The sequence below is a fragment of the Muntiacus reevesi genome, chromosome 13 (assembly GCF_963930625.1).
Source record: "Muntiacus reevesi chromosome 13, mMunRee1.1, whole genome shotgun sequence".
NCBI classification, from domain to species: Eukaryota; Metazoa; Chordata; class Mammalia; order Artiodactyla; family Cervidae; genus Muntiacus; species Muntiacus reevesi.
Genome location: NC_089261.1, coordinates 10256320 through 10273884, shown reverse-complemented (window position 1 = coordinate 10273884; position 17565 = coordinate 10256320). Strand labels below are relative to the sequence as shown.

The 17565-nt window shown below is 44.5% G+C and overlaps 2 protein-coding genes across 11 annotated transcripts in view; one reads left to right on the top strand and one right to left on the bottom strand.

The window, feature by feature from the left end:
- The window catches only part of ANKRD13A (ankyrin repeat domain 13A), a 34765-nt gene extending 32762 nt beyond the window's left edge, over positions 1–2003 (bottom strand). The window contains exon 1 of the mRNA XM_065904151.1: positions 1649–2003. Coding sequence (XP_065760223.1) covers positions 1649–1744 — 96 coding nt within the window. The 5' untranslated portion in view covers positions 1745–2003. The remainder of the gene's footprint in view (positions 1–1648) is intronic.
- Positions 2004–5742: 3739 nt separating this feature from the next.
- Positions 5743–17565, top strand: part of GIT2 (GIT ArfGAP 2) — a 41219-nt gene continuing 29396 nt past the window's right edge. For 9 of the 10 annotated variants that reach the window (XM_065904983.1, XM_065904979.1, XM_065904985.1 and 6 more), the window contains exons 1-7: positions 5743–5923; positions 10422–10555; positions 12145–12257; positions 12856–12961; positions 14480–14566; positions 14683–14813; positions 16525–16619. In XM_065904983.1, the coding sequence (XP_065761055.1) occupies positions 5872–5923; positions 10422–10555; positions 12145–12257; positions 12856–12961; positions 14480–14566; positions 14683–14813; positions 16525–16619 (718 nt within the window). In that variant the 5' untranslated portion in view covers positions 5743–5871. Of the gene's footprint in view, positions 5924–10421; positions 10556–11437; positions 11541–12144; positions 12258–12855; positions 12962–14479; positions 14567–14682; positions 14814–16524; positions 16620–17565 lie in introns of those variants that run through there. The other variant, XM_065904984.1, reaches the window with a different exon arrangement.

Here is a 17565-nt window from a genome sequence, read left to right as displayed (position 1 = left end):
TCCCTCTGAGCTGCAACTGCTGAAGCCCACTCGCCCAGAGCCAGTGCTCTGCAACAAGAGAAGCCACCGCAATGAGTAGGCCCCGCTCACCACAACTAGAAAAAAGCCCAGGCAGCAGTGAAGATCCAACACAGCCAAAAAGAAAGAACACACTTAGCAGTAACTGTTCATCAAGTATGGGGGGTGTGTGGGGGAATGCTGACCTCGCTCAATTTTTGCAAATCAGAAGAAAACCAATGCCCTCGTTCCTCTAGAATTTCTTGACAATTAGAGCATCAAATTTGAGCCATTCAAAAACCAGAACTTTAACACACTAGATAAAATGAAATCAACCAGAACAATTACACGAGGTAATTACAAGTCTCTATCCTAACTGCTTGGTGCTTCCCTGGTGGCTCAGACTTAAAGACTCTGCTTACAATGCAGGAGATCCAGGTTCGATCCCTGGGTCGGGAAGATCCCCTGGAGAAAGGAATGGCCACCCGCTCCAGTGTTCTTGCCTGGAGAATTCCAAGGACAGAGGAGTCTGGTGGGCTATAGTCCAAGAGGTCGCAAAGAACTGGACACAACTGAGTGACTAAAACACACACATATACATCCTAACTGCTAAGTCTGTCGGTTTGTAACTTAACGGTACCAATACCTCCCAGAATCACTGTGCTGCTTTGAAGACAGGGTTTGTCAAGCAAGATGTTACTGACATTTTGGGAAAAACAAATCTTAACTGGGAAGGGGGATGTCTTACACATGTGTGTCTTATAGGATACTGAGCAGCCTCTGTGGCCTCTACCCATTAGATTCCAGTAACACCCACTCCCCGAGCGTATAACAAACAAAAATGTCTCTATTAATGACCAGATGTGTGGGATGGAGGAAATCACTTCCAACTGAGAACCACTGCTTATAAAGCTGGGAATAAATAAAAAAGGAATCAAAGCACTTTAGAACAGGAAGTGATTTTAAGGATGCTGTGCACCAGCGATTCTCAAACTTTGCTGTATATCAGCCTCCCTGGGGAGTTTTTCTTGGGCATCACCCCAGACCTATTGGTAACAGTCAAGTACAGAATTTGCCCACATGGGTATCAACACCCTCATTCCACAAAGAAGAGGACGTGGGTCAGAGAGGGGAAAATGCCTTGCCCAAGGTCACAGGGCGAGTTAGAACCTGGACTCCAAACCCAACCAAGCCCTTCCTGACAAAAAGAATGGGTGGGGTGAGAGGTGTGCGTTGTTCACACATTTTGGAGAGAGGCAGGCGTAATTGGTTAAGACGGTGCACGCTGGAGCCAGTTGGCCAGAGTTACAATCTCGATTTGGTGTTGATTAGGTAAGCGACCTTGTGTAAGGGACATAATCTCTGAGCGCCTCAGTTTCCTTCTCTGTAAAATGAAAGGATAGTACCTACCTCCTAGGGCTGCTGGAAAGGTTAAGAGGGAGGATGTATGTAAAACCTTCGACACACGGCCTGGCACACATTAAATACTCAGTGCACATCCTGCTGTTATTATTATTGTCCCTCGATTGCTGAGTGGAAGGGGACGGCGGTGCCCCGAGGGTAGAGGGCTGGAGATGGGCTCAGGGAGGCGATACGATCCCCGACTCCCCGGCTCCTCTCGCCGGGGAAGACCCCCGCCTCACCCCCTCACCTGGTCCCGCAGCTCCTTCTCCAGCTGCCGGTAGTCGTTGTTCCAGACCAGGAGGTGCAAGGGGAAGTCTCCGCTAGCGTCGTGGGGCGAGGACATGGCGAGGGAGGCCGCAGCCCGGCCCTCACCGCCCGCCTGACAAGCCTCAGACCCCGGTGGGGGTCTCCGGCGCCCGCCCGCCGGGCGGCCGGCGAGCGAAGAGAACCAGGCGAGCGAGCGAGCGAGAGGGCGCGGTACGCGGCCGGGTGCAGGGCACGCGCGGGAGGTCGGGGTCGCGGGCCGGGTCGGGGACGGGGCTCGGCCGCGCCCACCCTGCGCCCAGCGGCGCTCCCGCCCGCGCTGACAGCTCGCGAACCGACTTCTGCGGGCCGAACTGCCCCAAACAGGGAAGTGCGGAGAGCGGACCACCGCGCGCCACGGCGAGGGGGGAGGAGAAGCTAGCCACCCGGCCCGGGATCTGCCCAACCCCACCCACCTCCGACCCCACACCGGGAATCACAGCATCATACCGAAAACAGAAATCAAACTCTCTTGCTTAGCCTAGGATCTCGACCTGAAAAACTCGATCTAGCCTTTATCATCCTTTTTTCCCCTGCCCCAGGTCCCTCATATGGTTCGGTCCACAACTGGGCCTATTCCATCGGCTCTGCGGTCAGGGGGGGTGACAACAGGCTCCTGGACCAAACTATTCTAGTTCCTGACTCTCTTGCAGCCTTTTTGGACCTGAGCAGATGCTGCCACGATTGGTCAGGAACCATTTTGGAAGTGGGCAACACCAACCAATTTTCAAGTAGGCATGATAAACTCTTGGAGAAGTGGCGTTAAGTACTTGCCTCATGAGAGGGTGGTTCTAGCTCAGAGTTTCTCAACTTCAGCACATTTGAACCACATAAATTTGATTTATTTGTCTTTGCTGTTCTGGTAACTTTTATTTTTTACTTTGGATTTATTTTTATTTTAAAATAAAATAAAATAAAATAAAATTTTATACAGTTTTAAAAAGTTGCTTTCCATTTACGGTTTTTACCAAATATTGGTTATATTCCTGGTATTGTACAATACATCCTTGAGTCTATGTTACACCCAGTAGTTTGTGCCTCCCACTCCCCCACACTTATATTACCCCTCTCTCCACTGGTAAGGACTAGTTTGTTCTCTGTATCTGTGAAACTGCTTCGTTTTTGTTATGTTTACAACTTTGTTGTAATTTTTAGATTCCACATGTAAGTGATAGCATACTGTATTTGTCTTCCTCTGTCTTATTTCATTTAGTATAATGCCCTCAAAGTCCATCCTTGTTGCTGCAAATGGCGCTTTCATTCTTTTTTTATGACTGACTACCATTGTAGAATGCTACATACTGAGGGAACGTACTGCAACATAAAAAAGACCGTATATGACAAACCCACAGCTAACATCATACTGAAGGGTGAAAAGCTGAAAGCATTTCCTCTAAAATCAGGAGCAAGGATGCCCACTCACATCACTTTCATTCAACATAGTTTTGGAGGTCCTAGGCACAACAATCAGAAGAAAGAGAAATAAAAGGAATCCAAATTGGAAAGGAAGATAGGATCCACATAATACTTTATGTGGGGATGTTGGGCAGAAGGGAGAAGGCAATGGCAACCCACTCCAGTACTCTTGCCTGGAAAATCCCATGGATGGAGGAGCCTGGTAGGCTGCAGTCCATGGGGTCTCGAAGAGTTGGACACGACTGAGTGACTTCACTTTTACTTTTCACTTTCATGCATTGGAGAAGGAAATGACAACCCACTCCAGTGTTCTTGCCTGGAGAATCCCAGGGGCGGCTGAGCCTGGTGGGCTGCCGTCTATGGAGTCGCACAGAGTCGGACCCGACTGACTCGACTTAGCAGCAGCAGTAGCAGTTGGGGAGAATCCCCGCCATTTCTACCCGCTAGATATCAGTAACACTCCGGCCAAAATGTCTCCAAATGTCCCCTGGAGGAGAAAAATTCACACACACACCCCCGCCCACTTTGAGAAACACTGTTCTGCCACAACTCAAAACTGGGTTATGATTCACAGTTACCTAAGTTGCTGGTTTATTCCACATACGAGTGTCCTTTATTTTTGAATTTAGGGTTATGGCCGAGAGGACTAATAGATAATACTTACACTTGACCACAGTCAGCCAAACTTAAGTTCATCCTTTGGGTTTCAACCTAAGACACTATAGCTCTTGATTCAATGAAGAACCAAGCCAACTCATGGCTGCTCGCCAGCCTGAGCTTTCTGCACAGCTGTCCACAACTAGACCGCATAACCAGGCAAAAGTTATTTGATGCATCCTGAAAGCATACCCTCTGCCTTCTCTGCTTGTGGACATCAGCTTTTCAGACGCCTGCAACAACAGCTGTTCAAGAATCCTGGCCTAATCCTTTCTCCACACATGTTGAGGCCAGAGGATTTGTGAGTCTGTGAACCAAAACAGGATGCAGGAGCATCAGGATGGAACCCAGAGGCTCTAATTGTGGAATGTGTGGGATTTATGTGGTTATGCCCACACCATACATTTATAAAAATGGAGAGATGAACCAAAGACCAGTGCTCCTGAGACCCCTTCCAGGACTTCTTATCCATTCAGAAGTCTCAGGCAATTTACTCCTCTGCCTCGTTATCTTTCCGTATTTATTGAACATTTCTTTTAATTTATTAGTGAAAAAACTCCACAATGGCTGCTCACCAGAGTACCTGGAAGTCAAGACAGTTTCTGGCCCACAATAGCCATGGAATATTTGCCGAATGGCGATCATAGTTGTGCTTACACACATGTAATACATACAATGTTCATTAGCATTAGGACATCTCTGCTCGCTTTCAGACTGATTAAGCTCATCTCATTGTGTTCATGTAGTCCTCTAAATTAGGTTATCTATTCTCACCCTCAAAGATCAAAAACAAAAACAAAAAAAAATGAATAAAAAAAAAACAAAAACAAACAAAAGAAAACAAAAAAAAAGTTGTGATTAGGAAATAATAGCAGTATCTAATTCAACAACAGGAGCAACTTTTACTGAGGGCTTACTATGCGGCAGGCACACTATATGCTTCTGTAAGTTATTCCATTTGTGCTTAGTAAATATTTCGCTTTTGCATGTCATGTAAGAGTTTTGCTGAATATTCTTCGTTCTCTCCCTCCTCTTTTTTTCCTCTTTACACCCCTTTAAAAATGTAAAAATCATTTTCAGGTAACAAGCTATACAAATGTGAATCACTGGCTTGAGGTAGACAGACTATCTCCACTTTCCAGATAAGATTAAAACTGCAGCTTAGGGAAACATCTAATATATTCCTACTTATTTTATTGTAGATCTAGCACAGTTGAACATAACTCCATAAATATAGAAAATTTCGTCTTCTTGGCTCACTGCTCCTTCTCCAGTGCCCAGAACAGTGTGTGGAACATAGCGCATGGTCAATAAATGTGTGCTTAGCCGCTCAGTCCTATCTGACTCTGCGACTCCATGGACCCGCCAGCCTCCTCTGTCCATGGGGATTCTCCCGGCAACAATACTGGAGTGGGTTGCCATGTCCTCCTCTAGGGGATCTTCCCAACACCAGGGATCAAACCCAGGTCTTCAGCATTGCTGGCGGATTCTTCACCGTCTGAGACACCAAGAAAGCCCAAGAATATTGGAGTGGGTAGCCTATCCCTTCTCCAGGGGATCTTCCCGACCTAGGAATTGAAACGGGGTCTCCTGCATTGCAGGCGAATTCTTTACCAGCTGAGCTACCAAGAAAGCCCTGGTCAATAAATATTTGTTGAATAAAGGAATGAATAAATAAGTGAACTTGGCCAAAGTTATGCTAAAAGACTTGACGAATGATTGCCTCAGGAAGGCTGTGGCTGCATACCACTGGTCACTACATTTTGCTGCTTCGCCTGATATTAATCAGCACTGGAAGGAAGTGAATCTCTTCCAGAGAGGGAGACCCCCAAATCAAGAAGGTTTAGAAACAGGAGAGGAGACACCTGCCCTCACTCAAAATGGCGACAAGGAAGCGTGCCCTTTCCGGTCACATGACCTGCCCGTTGCCGAAAGGCACCTCCCCGCGCGTGCGTGCTGCGCCGGGGCTGTGAGGCGCTGAGGGGGGAGGCGGCCGCCGCCAGCGCCGCTGCGAGGACCCGTTAGAGCGGAAGCGCAGCCGCCGCCTTCACTGTCCCGGGGCCCTAGGTTCCCGGCAGGTGGGAGGCGGTAGCCATGTCGAAGCGGGTCCGGAGCAGCGAGGTGTGCGCTGACTGCAGCGGGCCGGGTGAGTCGCACCGGCCGGGCCCGCTCCCCTCAGCTCTCCTGGCCAGGACCCCTACCCTGGGGCCGCCCCCTCGGGCCGGGCGGGTCCGGGCGGTGGAGCTCTGCACCCGGTACCCCGGGTCGCGACTAGGAGGAGCCTGGGCGGCCGTGGGGCGGGACCCGTCCCGGGCCTGTCAGAGCCGGGCGGGCAGGGGGCCGCCGCCCTCCCGTCACTCCCGTCCCTCTCTTCTTTCTCGTCCCTTCTGTCCCAGGCCGGGCGGGGAGGCGGCGGGGTCGGGGCTGCTTTCCCAACAGGAAGGGGCTTGGGCAATCCACAAGGAGGCCAATTAGAGAAATCAACTGCGAGTTCTCCCAGCTGCGGCCCCCAGAGGCTGCAGGTGTCACCCCCGCTCCCCACAGCCCTCCAGACCCCCGCCCCGGGGTCCTGTCCGGAGTGGGCGACGCTCGCCGCTTCCTTCCACTGAGACTCGCCAGAGGAGCCCCAAGGATGTGTTTTCCCCCGCTTCTCTGACATCCCGACTCCCACTAAGCCACGGACAGTCTCCCGGATGACGGGGTCTTGGCAAACGCCGACCGTCACTTGAGGAAGCAATGCTTGTCTCAAGTTTTGAGATCTGAACCGGCCGAGTTCAAACTAGATTTTGCCTCTGGGTGACCTTGGGCTGGTGACTTCATTTGGCCGACTCTTGATTTCCTCATTTTTCGAGTGAGGATGATTGAGAGTACGGTGCTCAGGGGTAGAGCAGTTTGAATGAATATGCTTAGGATCGTCTCATCTAAGGTGGTTTTTGGGGTTGTTGTTTTTATTTTTCCTGTTTTTTGTATTGTGTACAGAACCTTTAAAGCCTCTTAAAGCTATAGTTGAATTTCTAAATTATACGTTAATTACTGCTTGCAAAACAAACACACCAAATCATTGACAACTATAACCATTTGGATATTCAGGCAGTTTAGGCATATGGGAACACTGAAGGGTGGAAACCATCCCTCCTATGTTTAGTATTCAGATTTAGAGTTCAGATCTATCTTAGAGGTTGGAGCCGGGTTGATAGGCCTCTGTGCTGTTTTCAGTGCTTGAATTTATCTGCTTTGAATTTGAAGTAATTCAAAAGGTAAGATGGCTTCTTTGGCACAATAGTGTCCAATAAACAATCTTAATGTAGTCACTGAGCATCACTGATTTAAACTTCATCTTGTCATATGGAGGTAGAGACCAACTTTAAAAGTACTATGATAACTCAAACCTTATGTGGTTATTTCACGGCCTGTATAATGTAAGTGGGGTTACCAGTTTCCTTTGAAGATAGGGAGAACGGGTGGAGGAGCTTAAAAAGAGGTGTTTTAGAAACTAAGTTCGCTTGTCATACGAACTCCATCGTATTCTCTAAAAATGTTATTTGCTCCACTTCCTTATTTTCTTGCCTGTTTTCGGTTGAACTTTCTGTGATGTTTGATTCACATGAATCTATATTCAAACTTCCTCTTGAAGTGCATGTTCTTTGCGTCTCAGTGGATGGTATACGGGGCACAGGAAAATTGCATCTGTGTTGTCACGCTGAATTCTGTACTAAATACTGTCTTGCACTTCTGTGGCGTTTTGTGCATTTGAGAACATTTTTCTCTTCCATTGTATCTTTTTTAGTTGTTGTCTCATATGCCTAATCTACAGAGACTTGAGTCACTTCCTTCCTGTTTTGAATATAATTAGGCTACCTTGAAATGTTCAGAACTTGAGCAGCTAGGAATTTGTGCTGCCTTTTCTGCAAAGCCCTAGTGAGTGAGTTACCTTTACGGTTCAGGATCCCTTTGAGATTCTGATGAATGCTAAGACCTCCCTCCAAAATGCACACGCACTTCGCCTTTCACACAGAATTTGTTAAGATTTCTCAGTGGGATAATAGACGCTTCTGAAGCCCATTGGTTGTGTTCCTTGAACCCATGTTAAGAAGCCCTAGCATAAAACATTCACATAAATTGGAAGGGGTTCACTGGATTTTACTGTTGTTAACGTTCTGATATTCTCTTCATGTGATTCTGATTCATGATGTTAAAATGACTAGTAGAGAGCCTTGTAGTGGAGAGCCTTGCTTAGTGTGTGTTAAATCCTTGCTGTCTTGTCCCTATTTAATTTCTTCCAAGAGGATTGTGAATTCTCTGAATGATAGGTGAAAACCAAGGCTGATCTTCAAAATAAAGTCTTTTTGTATGTGTGTCATTCGCAGTAGTCCCCTACTGCAGAGAGCAAAGTTGTTATGTGTCTTTGCAGGGATCTTTCATCTTGATGTCTCCAGTCTGATTTTTGGCATGCTTTAGTAGTACTGACATAGTTGTACTTCACTGAAGAATTTTGTTTGAGTTTTTGTTCCATGGCAAACTTTTGATTGTTGCTGTTCAGTCCCTAAATCGTGTCCAAATCTTTGCAATCCCATTGACTGCAGCATGCCAGACTTCCCTGTCCTTCACTGTCTCCCAGAGTTTGCTCAAATGCATGTCCATTGAGTTGGTGATACCATCTAACCATCTTGTCCTCTGTCGCCCTCTTCTCCTCTTGCCCTCAATCTTTCCCAGCATCAGGGTCTTTTCCAATGAGTTGGAATTCCAGTGCTTTGCAACATGGCAAAAAAAAAAAAAAAAAAAAAGTTAAAAAAAAAAAAAGATAGGTAAACTAATTACCAAGATTTGATGATAGTTAATCAAATGTGTTGGGGCTTCAGCATTGATCCTTGCTCCTCGCAGTGATTATTCAAGGATTGATTTCCCTAACCAGTCAATCCTAAAGGTAATCAACCCTGAATATTCATTGGGAGGACTGGTACTAAAGCTGAAGCTCCAAAACGTTTGATTAGCTATGATCAAATCATAGTAAATAGTTTACCTGTTTTTTTTTTCGTCGTGCTGCATGGCGTGCAGGATCTTAGTTTCCTGACCAAGCATTGAACACGTGCACCCTGCAGTGGAAGTGCAGAGTTTTAACCACTGGATCGCCAGAGAAGTCCTGGTTTACCTTTTTTTTTTTTTTAAATGAATCTAGTTCATATCCTATTCTGAGTTCAACTACCTGAAAACTCCATGAGGTTTTTCAGTGTAGTAAGATAGTGTTCATGTGGAACATTCAGTGTTTCGAGTATTAGCAATCAAAGACTTTCTCTAATGGCCATGAATTGCAGTGGGCTCTTGAAAATACTTGAATGGTACTTACAAAATAATTGGGGAAAGTTATAACAGCTCATATTACTGAGTACTTACTATATGCAAAGAACTTCACTTATTCTTTATATCCTCACCTCTCTGAGATGTGTTGTTATTCTATTTGATCCATGATGAGCACCCTCAAAGAAATAACTTGCCTGAGATCCTTGCGCAAGAAGTGGCAGAGTTGGGGTTCAAACCCTGGCCTGCTTGTCTCCAGAGCCAGCACTCTTAACCACCACACACTCTTGACTCCCAGTTTGTCTTTGATTGAAATCCCATAACTTTTCATTATATGGTTGGAAGGAGTTTGAATAAACTGTTAGAAATGGTAAAGATGGTGTACATGCATTTTAGAGATTTTTGTGGACATTGAAGAATTTTTCAATATAACCCTCAAGCCAAGCAGCTTGAGCGGCACCTATTGTCACCCCTTGTGTGAGTCTGATGAAATGTAGAAGGTCTGTCTGTGTTTTGAGTTTCTAAATATTTAGTTTACTTTCCCAGCGTGAGTTATTCTTACTGCTTACCAAGTGTGTGTTTTTCCTTGTTTCTAAGGATGTCTAATGAGGCTTTGTCGGACTTCACAGGAAAAAAAGCATCATGCGCACATCAAAAATATTGCTCATTTGTATTTTGCATCTTTTTTTCTGTGAGGCCAATGTTTTTACAGCATCTGTTCTTTTAGGTCCGTGGTGAGATCAGACTCAACAGTTTATTTAAGACAGCTAATGGATATCCTAGCACATTTCCTAGTGGAGGAGGCCAGGTTTCCCAGTCTGTTTTCAGAGCCACCACGGCTGAGCTGTTTTATAGTTGTGTCGCTTTCAGCTTTCTGCTAAGCCCAGAGGCATGTCAACATGCAGTGCTATCAGGGTAGCTGTCTTTTCACCATTCACTTACATAATTCCATGTGGATTGTTCACGGAGAGTTTTGTTGTCCTGCCATTTGTGGAAATGGAATCACAATGATTCAGGTGAACCCTCTCCATTTGCTTTTCTTAACATTTAATGAAAGAGCACACATCCGAGATAGTCGATCTTATTAGGGCTACAGATTGTGGCCCTGGACCAGAAAGCAGATACTCACTCAGGGCTTCAGTTCTTGTTTTCCATACCTATTAACATTGTACCCCCAGCCAAGATAGGTGGTATCATCAGACAAGCTCCCAGCTTAACATGTTGACTATCATACCAACCCAACAGAATTGTCTTGTTTTTCTGAAACACCAAACCTTGGTTGTCATTTGCCACCTGGCAGAATAGCTACCACCTCGTATCCTTGCCACTGATCCCACTCTTCTTTCCAGATCCTTCCTGGGCATCCGTAAATAGGGGAACTTTTATATGCGATGAGTGCTGCAGTGTCCATCGGAGTCTGGGGCGCCATATCTCTCAAGTGAGGCATCTTAAACACACACCATGGCCTCCAACATTGCTTCAGGTAAAGAATAAGAATTCTCCTCAAGAATTTAAGTTTTTAGGAATTACTGTTTTAGCAACTGAAATTACACTTCTTAAACATTACAAAAATGTTTGACTCCTAATTGAGTAGAGGTGCCATGCTTATCAGTGCCATATATAAGTATTGAATTCATTATTTAAGATTATTTTCCTCCTAGTGAAAATCTGGAAAAGCTTGACTATAGGTAGACAGATAGTCATTAAAATTTCTTCCTAATGTTTTACTGCCGACTTTCTAGAATATCGCCAGAAATTGTTTTTAAACAGCCTATCTTTCCACTTACCACGATGAATGTTTCTGAAAGCAACTGCCTTAGAAATTTTTCATGAAGTTTCTTGCTTTGGTAGGAGTCCTCTGAAGTTTCTGATACATCTGGTTTAAGTTCTCTTAAAGTTCTTGTATCCTGTTAGAGACAATCAAGTTCTGTTTTTATTGAATGCCTAACACCCTGCCAAGTGTTCAGTGGGCTCTTTGTTTTATTTGGGGGTCCATTGTCATGTCACCGGGTACTTCTATTTTGGGGTACACATTCTTTGAGTTCTGTTGGAACTCAAGACTTAGGCATGTGTTTCGCCTTCATTTGTCTTGAGTACATATTTTACTAAATCTGTGGCAGCTGCACAGCCTGTCCCGAAAGAGTGAGTTTAGATCTCTGATATGACAGTATCTGCACTGTTGTAAAAATCAGACGAGGCTTTGTCAGGAGGCATGCTCTGAAATGAAATTGGGAGATATGGTTTATTATTAGTAATAACTTCTGCTCAGAAGTTTCTAGCAGCTCATTCCCATGTGAAAATGGGTGTTTACTGCTGTCAGATTATACAGAGTACAGATATTATGTCATATCCTATATTATATTATAGGATATGAATAAAGTCCAGAGATGAGTGGTTTAAAATGCCAGACTTGACCCTAGAACAGCAGTTCCCAGAGTGTGACACATGGACCACTGGTGGTACTCGAGGTAGATGTGCATGTTCAGTTGTTCAGTTGGGTCCAACTCTTTGCAGACCTGCCAGTCTCCTCTGTCCTTGGGCTTTTTTTCCCAGAAAGAGTACTGGAGTGGGTTGCCATTTCCTTTTTCAGAGGATTTTCCTGAACCTGCATCTCCTGTGTTGGCAGGTAGATTCTTTACCACTGATCAAAGATAGATGTAGGTAATACTCAAATATTTATTTCAGTGGTAGCAATTAAAACTATAACTAGCACATCAAGTTATAATTGCTCGTGAAAGTTTTAGAAAGTAAGTGGATTTAAAGAAAAAGATTAAGAATCTTGAAAAATAGTATTTGGATGCTCAGGCTTGGGCAGTGCTGTCCTAAAGTGTCAAAGTGCTCTTTCTTCATCATGTATTAGAAAATGTAATCAAACCCGTTTAAGTATTTAGCTGTCCTCCTGGTCAAACCTGAATCCTGCATGTAGGTTCTTCTTTCTCATTCTAAAACAGAAAATAATGAAGTGTGTGATCTCCTAGTCATGTTAGAGTTTGTAGTGGAATCAGTTCAGTTATTTCCACGGGATGTTTGTAGAAAGAAATTAAAATGTGATTTTATACTGCTTGGTTTTAGATGGTTGAAACCTTGTATAATAATGGTGCTAATTCTATATGGGAGCATTCGTTACTGGACCCCACCTCTATTATGAGTGGAAGACGCAAAGCTAATCCACAGGATAAAGTACAGTGAGTGGAATGTTTATAAATACTCTTATTTCTTCTTAACCCCTGGGGCCCACTGAAAGGAGCGCAGCTGTTTTGGACCAGCCTTCACAGGGGCAGCACAGGAGGTGGTCACCCAGTTGTGCATTGAACTCTTTGCCGTTAGGAATGCAGAACGAAGCCAGGCATGGGACCGTCTCTTCCGCACGGCTCTCCAGCACAAGTCTGGTTTCTCCAGTTTAAGACTAAGGCTTGGTGGCTATCGATGTCACTGGGTTTGAGCTTAGGTGCTCAACCAACAGGCATTCAGACCAGACATCTGGATTCTTACAAGATGGGACAAAGAGCTGCTTCCTCCCAAGGTTGCTAAGTCACTTCAGAAAATGACACAGAGAAGAAAGATACTATAAAAAGCAGGTATTCTGCATTCCTGGCCGTTATAGTGACTAATGTACGTTTTCAGACTTCAGGTCTTAACACACTGCCAAAGCTTACTTCAGTATTGTTCCTTTTATTCTTGAGTGGGGGATGTGGGTCACTTCCTCTTCTCTTTACAGTCTGAAGAATGGGAAATGTATCTGAACTGCAAGTGAACTGTTTTCTTTTTTTGTTCTCAAACCAGTCCTAATAAAGCAGAATTCATCAGAGCCAAGTATCAGATGTTAGCATTTGTCCACCGCTTGCCCTGCCGGGATGATGACAGTGTGACTGCCAAAGATCTCAGTAAGGTGGGTCACACCTTTTAGAATCCTGAAATTACTGGATGAAACAGCATATTGTCCTGTTTGGGGGAAAAAAAGACACTTAGAAAGAAAAGAAAAACAACTCCTTTCTGTACACGAAATAATTAGTAACAGCTTTTTTTGCAGTTGGTTTCTTCTCTCATATTAATTCAAATGGCAACCATTCATATTAGTGGAGGTATACTAGTGGGACAAAGGAAAAAATAAATATCCAGGAAACTATTTTTGTTTTCTAGGTCTGGTTCTAGAGTCATATTTCTGTAAGTTTTTGTTTGCGGAGCTTTGAAATAGTAGCCATGTCAGAGTTTGTTTCTAGGAGGGACTACAAGGTCTGTGGGATTTCTGCCGGTTTCTAGGTTGCATGCTGAGTGAGATCTTCAGGAGTAGGGCGTCACTCAGAGCCATAGTCCGTGGGATGGTTTATTAAACTCACAAGATGAGTCGCTGGCTTTCTTCATATGGGCCTTTGCATGTTTTTGAGAGATGCCACAAAAACGCGTATCTTTATTTTCAAAGTGCTGCTTTTGGCAGATGCTCATACAGAGCAGAAGCACTCATAGTTCAGAATTTTAAACTTTGCCTGAAGGTGGATGTGATTGTTACTTCCATTCATTGTGGTTTTAAACCACAATTTCAAAAAATAAAATTAATTAGGAAAACAAGACCTGGATGCAGATGTTAGAATAGCTTTCTTTAATCCTATGATTGCATTTTGGACAATTCTAGGGTTGAAGGAAGAGTTGAAGGAAGGCAGCTTATCCTCTGAATGTATAAGGGCTTTTCTGCAGTGCTACAGAATTTGATATGCCACAGGCCTGTTTCCACCCCAAAAGACTTCATTAAATCATTGTACACAAACAAGGCCAAGACTAATGCTGTGGAGAGGGTGTGATATAAGGCAGAATCCTGTGATTTACACAGGCTAGGATCTGAAGCTTTAAAGCCCTAGGTTCAGTATTAACAGCTAATAACAACAGCAATAATAATAGCAGCTGTTTTCTTTGGTCATTTCTTGTGTACCAGATTCTATGGTCTGTTGTATCATCAATCCCTTATAGTTGCCCATGAATAGGTGGCATTTTTATCACCATTTTAGAGATAAGGAAACAGGTTCAGATTGCTTTAAACACTTTCTCAAGTTCACACAGCTTGAGGGGTATGTGGTTTGAAATTCAGGTCTGTAAGACTTCAGAGCCATACTCAACCCCTCCTCACACTCCCTCTCACTCAGAGACTGGTTGCGCCACTTAGACAGATCACGCCTTTGGGCACACCAGCCTTCCCAGCCCTAGTTCCCTTATCAGTAACATGGGCCTGACTCTGCCTTAGAGCCCAGGGGTAGCTGTGACCAGCACGGGAGAGACAACTTCATCCACCCTGCTAAGCAAGATAAAGATGATGTAGTGCTGTGATAATGTAGATTGCAGTGGTCTGCCAGCTGCTTTGCTCCCTCATTCTTCACACTTTTAACAAATGTTCTTTTCTTGTTTGTGTATTTTTCAGCAACTCCATTCAAGCGTGAGAACAGGGAATCTCGAAACCTGTTTGAGGCTGTTATCTTTAGGAGCACAAGCCAACTTTTTTCACCCTGTAAGAAAGCACAAATTGGTTCAGATGTGAAGTTGAAACTAAATGGGTTGCATTTGCTTAGCCTTCTGGTTATTTAATTCATTTCTTTTTGTGTACTTTGTATTAATGATTCTTAGGAGAAAGGAAACACCCCCCTCCACGTGGCCTCCAAAGCAGGGCAGATTCTACAGGCAGAATTGTTGGCAGTATATGGAGCAGACCCGGGCACCCAGGACTCCAGTGGGAAAACTCCTGTCGACTATGCCAGGTGAGAGACTGGACTCTGTCACCTCTCTCTGTTTGGAATTATTTACCTTGTGTATGATTCATTGTTAAAAGTGGCTGAAATGTGCATGGGTAGCATTTAGCTCCTTCAAAGATTGGAATTCTATTATTTTGCAGATGAAGATATTTCAAGTGCATATGATCTTAGAGCCAGTCAAAGTCAGGGAAGGTAGAACCATTAACCATTGTGCTTTAGCTTCCAATCTTTCTTTTTTTTTTATCCTTTGTAACATAGTGGTATTTGAGCCATAGTTAGAATCCACATCAAGTATAAAGAGTTGCAGAACCCACTCCTCAGTTGTTGTTGTTTTTTTTAATACTTTTAGTCACTGCTTGAACTTAGAAATAAATCTGTATGGTTATGCATGTGTGCTCAGTCGTGTCTGACTCTTTGCGACCCAGCGAACTGCAGCCCACCAGTCTCCTCTCTCCATGGAATTTTCCAGGCAAAAATACTGGAGTAGATTGCCATTTCCTACTCCAGGGGATCTTCCTGACCCAGGAACTGAACTTACATCTCCTTCGTTGGCAGGTGGATTCTTTACCACTGGCGCCACCTGGGAAGCCCCTATATGGATAGATATGTGGTTCAACAAGTATAGTAAAATGTCAGTTGCAGAATTTAGGTAGTGGACATGTCGGGGCTTCCTATAAAATTCTTTAAATGTTTCTGCATTTGAAAATTTTGGCTGTGAAGTAGTGGAAAATAAAAAAGTAAATCCATAGGTTAGTCTTCAATATCATTTAAATGACAGAAGATGGATCATCTTTCCTTCTTTTTCCAAATTAACTTAATTAACTGCAAAGAACAGTGCTCTGCACAGGGTAAAATGACAGTTGACAACTTGAAAATAACAAGTGAAATGACAAAACTCTGCTCCCAGAGAGACTTTTACTCTCTCACGGAGGAGGGGATTCATAAATGCATGTAAGAGTTAAATGTGGCAAGATAATGTAGAACTCATTACCATAATGGATACATACATAGTATTTCTTCACTGTGGCCCAGATCATTAAGTAATGTCTTTAGTTGGTCTTTGAAGAATGGATTGGATTTGGGTGTGTGAAGAGGAGCTAAGGTATTTCAGATGAGAAGGAGGTGGGTCAAGTTCTGGAGGGAGGGGTGGACAGGGCACAAACGGCAGAGCAGGGGTCCTGACTGGATAGAGCAGAGTGTCTGGGACTAAGAGCTCAGGTGTTGAGGAATGCAGTGTTTCATCAGGTCTAACACTCCATCATTCATATGTGTGCGTACTAAGTCACTTCAGTCATGTCTGACTCTCTGCGACGCCATGGACTATAGCCTGCCAGGCTCCTCTGTCCATGGGATTCTCCAGACAAGAATGCTGGAGTAGGTTGCCATGCCCTTCTCCAGGGGATCGTCCCAGGGATTGAACCTGCGTCTCTTATGTCTCCTGCATTGGCAGGCGGGTTCTTAACCCTTGGACCACCAGGGGCGTCCCCTGTCTTATAAGTTAATAAGAGAAAGGGAGTAGTTGAGACTATGAAAGCAGCTTTATAAAAGTGGGAATCAGAGTCGACCTTGACAGTTTACCTCACACAAAAAGCTTGATTATTCTGAAAAGTCACGTTTGATAAACTCCTCAGGTATCTCAGGGGATGTCTCTGTACTTTTCTCTTCTAGCACCCATGGCCAGTGAGTAGTATAAACGGCACTTTGTTTTCTCTTGTAGGCAAGGAGGGCACCATGAGCTGGCAGAGCGCCTTGTAGAAATACAGTACGAGCTGACTGACAGACTAGCCTTCTATCTGTGTGGCAGGAAACCAGGTGAGTGAAAGGAGAGCAGCCTCTCGACACCTGCAGCCAGGCAGTCCCTGGAAGAGCAAGTCAGGGCACTGCTGTTTATGGTCTGTACTCTAACGTTTCCTTGAGAAAACTGCAAATAAGGATTTCTGTGTGAAATGATGACTACGGCATTTTTTGCTATATGTGAAATACATAACGTCGATCACAGCTTGAAATTTTAGTTTTTAAAATGATTGCTCTACTGTGGCCGTTTCAGGAATCAGAGAGCATCGCTGAACCCGGCCTGAATGCAGCACCACAGTTCTTGTGGTTAATGGGAGTCAACATGGAAGAGCAAAGCCTTAACCTCTATAGTTGTTTGCAGAATTCTACTAGCTAAGGAATGGGGAAAAGGGGAAAAGTGAACTTTACCATTAACCTGCTTTGTTCATGAGATAGAGCTGGGATAAGCCAAGCTTGGTCTGTGGGCCAGACAAGCCTATTACGTTGCTTTTTAAAAATAAAGTTTTATTGCAAGATAGCCATGCCCACTCGTTTATGTATTGTCTGTGACCACTTTCACACTACAGCAGCAGAACTGAGTAGGTTGAGTAGTTGCAACAGAGACCATATGGCCACAAAGCCTAAAATATTTACAGTCTGGCCCTTCGCAGAATAAGTTTGCCAACCCCTGATATCCACATATGTGTATAATCACATAACCAGTGGTTCTCCACCCTGGTTGTACAACAGAGTTAAGAGCCCCTGGTGTGATTCCAGTTCCCAGTGAGATGGAGTAAGCACGCTTCACCCTGTCTCTCCTTCTGAACACAATAAAAACCCTGAACCAAAAATGGATGGAGTAGCTATCTAAGGACTCCGGCAGGCAGGTTAGGGAACTCACAGTGACGTCAAGTTGGTGGTGAGTGTCCCCTTTATTTTACTTCTGATATGGCCTCCACGACAGCCCAAAACCTGGAACTGCACA